Source organism: Sphaeramia orbicularis, chromosome 8, assembly GCF_902148855.1.
Source record: "Sphaeramia orbicularis chromosome 8, fSphaOr1.1, whole genome shotgun sequence".
Lineage (NCBI taxonomy): Eukaryota > Metazoa > Chordata > Actinopteri > Kurtiformes > Apogonidae > Sphaeramia > Sphaeramia orbicularis.
Genome location: NC_043964.1, coordinates 13889335 through 13898287, shown reverse-complemented (window position 1 = coordinate 13898287; position 8953 = coordinate 13889335). Strand labels below are relative to the sequence as shown.

Below are 8953 nucleotides of genomic sequence, written 5' to 3'. Positions count from 1 at the left end.
GCTTGTAGAATATCAGTATTTTTCTCAACTGATTTTCCTTAGTTATATGAAATATAGTCAGTTTATTTGAAGACATTTCACTGTTTCAGCTGTTAAAGCTTTCTTACTTTCAAAACAAAAGGTGCGTGAGGAGTGTAAACCACACCTATGCAGCACTACTTGGCAATATGCCACTAACTGTAAAAACAAGGCCTGAAACCTATATGCAAATTGTTGTGCACCCATGCAAGCAGTCAGTGACTCTTGAGTAAAACTGGGTATACCCACTTAACCCACGCACTAGTGAATCATAATGAAAAGCACGTTATATTGGAAAGAACCCAATGCTTCTTAGAGAACTCATGTGCTTGCTGCACGTTAAAACACAGTGAATAAGAGCACTACAGACACTACATACACGTTTTTTGACTTATAATCTAAATACACATTCAAAACAAGTCAGCCACACCTTGAGTAGTTGGATACAATTCAACCTTTAGTTAAGCAAGTCTGTAGAAAATGTCACTTTTGGGGAAATAACCACTTAAATTCACTGGTTGTTTAAGCCCTAAATGCCAAACCATCTTAAATTTGAGAAGGACAAAAAATATATATATATGAACATCCTGAAAAGTATTGAATGTCTGAAAACTATACAATCACAGAGAGTATGCAGGTAGGCACGTGTGTACATGCACACCTACAAAACAAACATGTTTACATAGAAATGTAAGAAAACAAATTTTGTGTGGATAAAAACAATAGACTTCAACACAAGCAACAGGTTCTTTCCCAAGCAGGAGTTTTTGATACAACTGCAGTTGTGCCATTAGATGAATGCTAAGGTCTACAATCTGAGCTAGATATTTAAAACAAGTTATTTCATTGATCATTGATTGGCAAACTATTCATACACATAGTGGAGTTGCAATACAGCGATTAAGTACATTTGCATTTCATTTTCATACAAGCAATCTTGGTCATTCCTTCTTAGTTTCTTCCTGCTCCTGTTTCACTTCTTCGTAGGTAGGATCCTCCTCTTTTTCATCTCCATCGTCTGTCTTGGAGTTTGGGACCCAGAGCCCAGATTCTATGCACCTCTTCATGTGAGCCTTCGCTTCCTAAATGGAGTATCATAGTCACGTTTATCACATGATCTATAGTAAGAATCATCAAAAGACTGCGATGATCGATAATTCCACACATACTCATGCCGATTATCTTTCCTAATATACTTTACGCAAAATATTAGCTTACCGTTGGGTCCATTTTGCTAATAACATCTTGTAACATCTGGATGTCCTTTTCATCAAAACATTTCTGCATCTCCTGCAAAAACACATGTATTGTGATGCATTTTAATTTACAAAGAGAAAAAAGGAAAACACAGAAGCTTCTTGAAAACAAAAGAACTTACAGGTGGCAAGGACTCATACACTTCAACAGGATCTAGCCCTCCTGGCCCCAGGCGCTTTTGTCGTTCCTCTTCTTCATACTCCTTCATGGCCTTTTCTATGCGGATCTTCGCCCTTCCACGAACCCGTTCTTTAAACGACTCCAGTTCATCGTTGAAAGCTTCCTGGTATTGCTGATCTGCTGTCTGTAGAGGCACACATGCAGTTTAATGAATCATACAAAAAAATGTTTCTGATTTTTATATTACTTGGAGCAAAATAATGTCATTTAACCAACAACATAATCTTTAATAAATGAAAATGCATTAATGTTGTTCACACTATGTCACCTTAATCTTTGCAAAAAATTGACGGAAGCAACCACGGGGGTCCACTTTGAGGCTTTTTGCCAACTCTAAAATGAACTGCATGACGATGGTCTGATGAGCCACCTGCTCCATCAATGCATGTTTCTACAAAAGAAACAACAATTATTATTAGAATAAAGTGCATTTTCAAAGAACAATCAATGCAATCTAGAAAAATCAGAAATATAATTATACCAGTTTAGATAGCCATCCTTAAGTAATAGAATATTAGCAATATGTTAAGTTATATGTATGTTTAGCAATGGTGTTACTTGTGTGATAATTTCTTTTTATATTTTTTTTCTCGTTATTTGTGATGTGCAAATAAATAAGTAAATACTAAAACGTACTAAATACAATATAAGAGGGTGCAGAATATCTTCTGTTTTGAAGCATTTACCTCCTCAACTTCAAGGTCAATGCACATGATCACCAGGTAGTTAGCAGTCTCTTCACACACTAGATGAGGGTTGTCAGACAGATACTTTTGGCTGTCATCCCAACGTCGCATCATGCCTTTGGTAAAAACAGCAGTACAGAATTACCATTCATTCAGTAATTGCTGTGAGGCGACAGTACTTAAAACTGCACCGCTGTGTCACCCCTGAAGCAATACTACTACTTTCAAAAACGAACAGCCTGAAGAACAGATGATGAATGCCAATAATGCTTACCAAAATGTTTGATCTGCTTCTCATATTTCTCCACAAAGGTTTTATGCTTTTGCTCCTTCTCTTCCTCTGTCTCTTCCTGACTTTCTGGCTTGACATTAACAATGCTCTAGGGACGACAACATTACAAAATAATAATCAGAAACTACTGCTCCGGTGTGTTTAGAAAATGTCAGGACAAACATCTCAAGAAAATTGTGGTGTATTGATCTACATTTAAGTTCAAGTGTAAGGGATCCAATATGTGCTACCCTCAGACCCACTTGTGCTTTCAGAACCAGTACCATTACCAACCTTGTCTTGTATTAGGGCTGCACAATTTGATGAAAATACACATTGTTATTGTTTTGGACAATACTGCAATTGTAATTTGAGTTAGTCTATCTGCTTGGTGGTCAAGGCCAACACATAAATCACTATTTGCTTTGAAATGTGTTTTTTTTTTTTTTTTTTACTCAAACCAACAAACTAGACATGAGAAAGGAAACATGACACTGAATCTAATGGCACTATATACACATTGAACTTCTAAATTGCAGCCTTTTGCTATTACATAGTTGCACAGGCTTACACTGCAATTGGAGTTTGATTATTTGTGCAGCTCTAGCTTGTATTTAGCTTCTGGTGAGCAAAGAGATACAGCCGTAGCTACTAATGTTACAATGCAATGAGTATTTAAGAACAGGCACCAATGTATATTTTCAGTGTCAAATTTGGTGAGCCTGTTCTGTCATTTTGAATCAGATCAGTTATTTGTAAAGGAATCTGTTGCTTTTGTAGTCAATCAAATCCAAGTATCTGAGAGTGCTGAATATGTAAATAAACCACTGTGACCATGATGATACTGGAGTTAATTCAGTCATGAATGAATAGAGATCGTGAATAAAAAAAATCTGTAATATTGCTTTAAGTTTACCAAGTTATATTTTGTTTAGGGATAAACCAATTCATCATTTTGACCAATAACTCGTTTAATACACTACTGGTAATGACAGATCTTGGTTTCAATATCACATTTCTCCACTTTGAGAGACAGTAAGAGTTTAAAATAAATACAAAAAGAATCATCTACTTTGACAGCTGGTTTTACTAATCACTTTGGCTTAATTTTTGAGTGATAAAGACCTATTGAGTTAGGAAAGGGATGTGTAAAAATATTCCATTTGTCATAACAGTAAGCCATGTCAACTACTTTTTCCTTTTTTTAAGAGTCAGCAATTTTTTTCTTTGGTGTGGGTTTGATTATTCGGCTTATTCAGTTATTAAATCCTAATTAAGGAATTTATTCATTAGACTGAGATGTTTAGTTTAGCAGGTATCTAGGGTCTCAAGAAGTCCAAAACTTAATCCATGGCAAAGTTAAATTTTAGGGGTGACCACTGTGAACAAACATACATTTTTCTACACCAAACTACCACTATTAAATTGGCTTTGACTGGACGATGTACATTGTTTTCTTGTGTATTGGATTCTTTTTGTTTTCTATTGTTATTTTTTACTATTATTTATATTTGAGATGCCAATTTTTACTTTTTTAAATTTTATTTACACGTTTTTTTGTTTTTTTTTTGTAAAATCGGGGACTGTCACAGCTCCCATTTCAATGTCATGTGACAAAAAAAGATTCTATTCTTTTAAAAATGTTGTACTGGTTGATTTATAGTTTTGTTAGATATGTGCTCCAATAATAATCAAAGTGACAGACTACCAGAATTAGTGGAAGAATTGGTCAGCTTTCCAACAACCCTTCTATAACTACCTCACCTTGCTGAAACCATCCTTGCTGAGGGTGTCTACATTCCATGGCATCTTCTTTTCTTCCCGATTGTGATCCTCTAGCTTCTTCTCCCACTCCCGTTCCTCTTTTTTCAGTTTCTTCTCCTCACTCTGGGCTTTGCTCAGCTCTGCTTTGGAATCATCTGTCTTTGAAAGGCTCAGCTCTTTTACTTTCTTCTGTGCCTCTGCCAATTTACGCCGGCTTTCACTGAGTCCCTTAGATAACTCTTCCCCTTTTTTTTGAAATTCTTCCATTCGCTCCACACGTGCCTGTAGTATGTACATATTGTAAAATCAGACACAAACAGATGTAATGCTTAAGATATAACTTTTTTTGTTTATTCAAAAGAGTCTAATTGCATTTGCAAAAACAAACTTGCACAGACAACATCTACCCTTACGAGCTCGTGCTCAGTGTAACGTACACCTTTATTTCTCGCCATAAAACAATATTATCCAACTGTAAATCTCTGAAAATCTTACCTGGTGCCTCCATCTGAACAGACTCGGTGTGTCGATGTTTGGGTGGGTATCATCTTCATCGTCTGACACCTCAATGTGGTCCCACACGCTGTAGTCTATTCTCGACATTATGCCAGCAGAAATCTAGCGCAAACAGAGTTAGCTTAGAACAGGGCTCCGCTAAATTAAAGTCTTAAACGTAGCTCTCAAGAATGTTCTTTCAACAAAACAATTAAGAGAAGACCTCTGCACTTTCGAAAGATGTGTATTTATATCCAAAGCAGTGACTGACTATGATTTGACAAGACCAACAACGATAAACCTACCTTGCGTGTGCTAGCGATTGACTGCTACAAAATTCTAGAAAGAATTGCTGTAAATTTCCGGTTGACGTCAGCGCGTTGCAGAGGCTAACGATGACGCAAGACGTAAAAAATAATATCACACTACTGCAGCAGCAAGGCATTTTCTTTCCCAATTATTTAGATAATTTGAAGAACATTATAAACTCTATAGCGAGTAAAATTAAAAGACTATGTCAAGTATATAATCTTATTTAATTTATATAATTTCTGTTTTTATACCTCGAGCTTTTGTTTTTATTTAATTTTGATTTATTTATTTTTTTATCATTATCATTTTTGCTTATATTTATATCTATATATTGGAAATGTAAAATATAAGTGTGACTATTTTTTGTTTTTTTTTATCCTACTTTGATGTAATATTAGTATGTATATGTACTGTTCAATTGTTCATTGTTCAATAGAAAAAAAAAAGAAAAAAACATAAAAAAAAAATTCTACAGTCAAAAAATAAATAAATAAAAATACAGCAACACCTAGGCACCTCTTCTGGCATTGTTCATACACCAAAAAACTGTGGAAGGACTTCAGCAGATTTATAATCGACCATGTTTTCAGAGATTTTGTCATATCGTGGAAAAATGTACTATTTTGTTTTTACAAATACCCCAAAAAGGAAAAAAAACAAAACAATTTTTTTATAATTAATTTATTTCTCTTATTTGCACATTTTTTCATTCACGAATGTAAGTTCTGTAACACAAAACCAAATATTATTTATTTTTTGAAAGTTGTTGAACTTTTTTAAAAGCTTTTAGATAAATCTGGAAACAAAAAGGTTATAATAACCATCAATATTTGCTCTGATTTAGACATTGTACTATAATAATTGTATAACCTTTCCCCCTGGCAAACCTATTATTTTCTTGTTATATACACTGTTTGTATACTCTTCTTCACTGAATAAAGATTTAATGGGAAAAAAAACACACACACATATATGTATATATATGTATATATATGTGTATATATGTGTGTGTGTGTGTATATATATATATATATATATATATATATATATATATATATATATATATATATATATATATATATATATATATATATATATATTTATACTGCAGCAGCTAGAATTCTGTCAAATTTTTTGGTCCAACCAACTGAAAGCTGACATTGTGATGAAATAGTCAATATTATTACCCCTTCTCCTGTCAGTGGACATATTGTTATGGCTGATTGGTGTAAATATCATCATTAGGTTATGGTGAAGCATCAGCATTAGAGCAGCTGGAGCTGATTTGACCTACTTTATAGTTTTATCAACAGGGAAACCAGATAAAGCTGAGGGCTCATGACATCATTAAGGAGAGACATAAAAGGAAATTAAAAAAAAGTTATGCCAAAATCAATTTTCAGTTTTTAGAATTTTTCTATAATTTGGGAAGATATTAGATGATTCAAACATCAGTTGAAGTGAAATCATGTGAGAAGTTTATTTTGTAATAATTTAAAAGCTTATAAAGTACACTCATTAAAAGCTCACTATCTAAAGCTGACAAACACTTGTAAGGGAAAAGAGTACAACATTTTCTTAGACAGTGGCCTGGCAGTATACAAAAGTAACATAAATAGGAGATAAATATGTACAGTACAAGTACCTCAAAATGATACTCAAGTAAAAGTACTTAGCTGCTTTTCACCACTGTTGTCCATCTGTATCAGGTGCACTAAAGTTTAGAGGGTATCAGATACCAATCAAGAACAAAGTCTAGGCCACATGAGCCAATTTAATAATGTGTTATAAGAGGGTGTTGTACATCCAATAGAACAGCATTACTATAGTTATGCTGACTCTTGACAATTAAGTGTGGACATATTGGTAAGGAACGCTACAGAAAATATTTCAAACATTTCTTTCATAAAAATGATGTTTATCAGCATGTAATGCACATTTTTGAGCAGAAACATCAGCTATGAAAAGCTCATCTCATGCCATTTTAAGGGCATTTTGTCAACAAACCACTCTGCCCAGTGTTTTCCCAGTTGTTACAAGTGTCACAGTCTTAAAACACTGATGCAATGTTTCTTCTTTCAGCTGTCTCCTTCAAACGCATCCCAAAAGGATCTATGTGGTATTTTTGTTCTCCGTAGGCGTTGAATCCTTGAAACCAGAGCAGCAAATGGAGTTTTTTGCATGGGTCTGACAGCACCGCCGCATCTCTCGGATCACATCCTCACACATGCTCTCCACGTATTTATTAGCTGTAAAAGGTCATTGGAGTTAGCATAAATACAATGCTTATGGAGAATATTTAATGATATTCTAATAAATACTCTCGATACCTTGTAAACACTGCTGAATTGCACATGCTTGCTTTTGACACGGATCCTTCTGTGGCATTCCTGTAAGAGGGCACACGATAATACAATTATCGTTAAATTATTCCAAAGTGGCAAAATGTTAGAGACCAAATTAAACATTATAAAGGTCACAAGACCCACCTTTGTCAATTTAGAGTAGCTGACATGGACGTAATGCTCATTGCTGGTCAAAAAGGTCAGGTAATATTAGCCAGTCAAACTACTTCCTGGAGAGAGGAAATGTTTTGATCACGTGGTATGCAACTAGCCAATGAAGTTATCTCTACTTAAAGAGCAACAGTGACATCTGGTGGTCAAAATATTAATTGACTTATTTGCATGAGTATTTACATGAAATATAAGAAATGTGTTTTCCAGTAAAATTACACCACCAACTCAAATAAAACAAAGAATAACGTGACAACATTACTTTATTTAATTTAGCTTTTATTCATAAAGATAAGCAAATTAAGAAAAAGTTCATATTTACAGTACTGATCTTTAAAATTTGTATTAAAGTTGCAGTATTAGTTTCCAGCATACATTAATGCATTTATTACAATGTATCATATATTTATGGTGTGCATTTTATTTTAAAACTACATTTAATTAATATGTACGGAAAATAAGTCTAAAGCAAAAGACAACATAAATTAGGCAATATCCTCAAAAAACATACACTACATACTAAACCAACACTTGTTAATGTAATAATATACTGACAAATTAAATGACAGTTATCAACAAATCTCTGAAACTCAGTCTGACAACAAGATCCTCATAAATACAGTATATGATGAAAATATCTGATGAATGTGACAATTCAGCAGCAAAAGTAAAATCCCCTAAGTTGAATCATCCTGGTACAGTATGTCACATGTGGTCATCTGATTCCCTCTCAACATCGCTTGGTTCAAACGCCTAAGTAAAAGCAAAAGAAGACAGATTAGCACTCAGTAAACAGAGACAGCTTGCACATGAGCTTGTACCTCCCACTTCCCTCTACCTTTGGTCTTGGGCTTGACAATAAACTGTTTGCTTTTCTTCTCCAGTGTGTTGGAGGCAGTACAGGTGTAAGTCCCTGGAAGCAGTGAAGAGGAGGTGACAACAGCTTCATCTTCAAATCTATCCTGCATGGGATGGGAGGACTGCCAGCTGTACACAGGTGTGGGGTTTCCTGTGGCGGTGCAGTTTAAGATGATTTCAGCGCCCTCTATTAGGTCCACAACTTCTGGTTCAGGGCTGATGAATGAAGGGGGAACTAGAAAATAATAGCAGAGATTAAATAAACGTACATGTATTAACCCTTTCATGCATGACGTTCACATTTGAGGACATTAAGCTCACTTTCTAAGGGGTTATAAAGGCAATATTCTCCAAACCACATGGGGGCAGTCTCTATAGACCCTAAGCAATACAATGACAAAAGTATCATCTTAGTTTTAGAATTTTGACTGTTCTGTGATCTCATAAATTTAACCTCCTAAGACCCAGCTTCGGGTTTTCTGTCCATGTTTATGGACAAGAGTTGAACGGCATTATATAAAACAACAAAAACCAGAAAAACTGTCCACCACAATGGATATTCCATAAAAATGTAAAAAAAAAAAAAAAAAAAATGC

At 34.5% G+C, this 8953-nt stretch overlaps 3 protein-coding genes across 3 annotated transcripts in view; all 3 read right to left on the bottom strand.

The window, feature by feature from the left end:
• Positions 1 to 396: 396 nt before the first annotated feature.
• On the bottom strand, positions 397 to 5050 carry LOC115424463 (cell division cycle 37, HSP90 cochaperone). The gene is made up of 9 exons (XM_030141738.1): positions 4977 to 5050; positions 4672 to 4794; positions 4177 to 4458; positions 2416 to 2521; positions 2142 to 2257; positions 1724 to 1846; positions 1397 to 1579; positions 1237 to 1308; positions 397 to 1100 (listed from the first exon to the last, which is right to left on the bottom strand). Exons 2-9 carry the CDS (start codon positions 4777 to 4779, stop codon positions 960 to 962), a joined length of 1131 nt encoding a protein of 376 aa, XP_029997598.1. The 5' UTR covers positions 4780 to 4794; positions 4977 to 5050; the 3' UTR covers positions 397 to 959.
• A 1388-nt stretch (positions 5051 to 6438) lies between these two features.
• Positions 6439 to 7584, bottom strand: cmc4 (C-x(9)-C motif containing 4 homolog (S. cerevisiae)). Its single transcript, XM_030140110.1, has 3 exons — positions 7473 to 7584; positions 7314 to 7373; positions 6439 to 7232 (listed from the first exon to the last, which is right to left on the bottom strand). The coding sequence occupies exons 2-3, from the start codon at positions 7369 to 7371 to the stop codon at positions 7096 to 7098; spliced, it is 195 nt and encodes a 64-aa protein (XP_029995970.1). The 5' UTR covers positions 7372 to 7373; positions 7473 to 7584; the 3' UTR covers positions 6439 to 7095.
• A 183-nt stretch (positions 7585 to 7767) lies between these two features.
• Positions 7768 to 8953, bottom strand: part of LOC115424216 (hemicentin-1) — a 38280-nt gene continuing 37094 nt past the window's right edge. The window contains exons 22-23 of the mRNA XM_030141336.1: positions 8338 to 8592; positions 7768 to 8252 (exon numbers count right to left, since the gene is read on the bottom strand). Coding sequence (XP_029997196.1) covers positions 8245 to 8252; positions 8338 to 8592 — 263 coding nt within the window. The 3' untranslated portion in view covers positions 7768 to 8244. The remainder of the gene's footprint in view (positions 8253 to 8337; positions 8593 to 8953) is intronic.

What these genes read in the sequence shown, in the direction of transcription:
- cmc4 (XM_030140110.1), bottom strand. Translation starts at nt 7,371, where the DNA reads ATGCCACAGAAGGATCCGTGTCAAAAGCAAGCATGTGCAATTCAGCAG. An exon ending in AATTCAGCAGTGTTTACAAG is followed by an intron (nt 7,233 to 7,313) that starts GTATCGAGAGTA and finishes GACCTTTTACAG; the next exon opens with CTAATAAATACGTGGAGAGC.
- LOC115424463 (XM_030141738.1), bottom strand. Translation starts at nt 4,779, where the DNA reads ATGTCGAGAATAGACTACAGCGTGTGGGACCACATTGAGGTGTCAGAC. An exon ending in GCAAGGATGGTTTCAGCAAG is followed by an intron (nt 2,522 to 4,176) that starts GTGAGGTAGTTA and finishes TGTCGTCCCTAG; the next exon opens with AGCATTGTTAATGTCAAGCC. An exon ending in TGTATGAGTCCTTGCCACCT is followed by an intron (nt 1,309 to 1,396) that starts GTAAGTTCTTTT and finishes GTGTTTTTGCAG; the next exon opens with GAGATGCAGAAATGTTTTGA.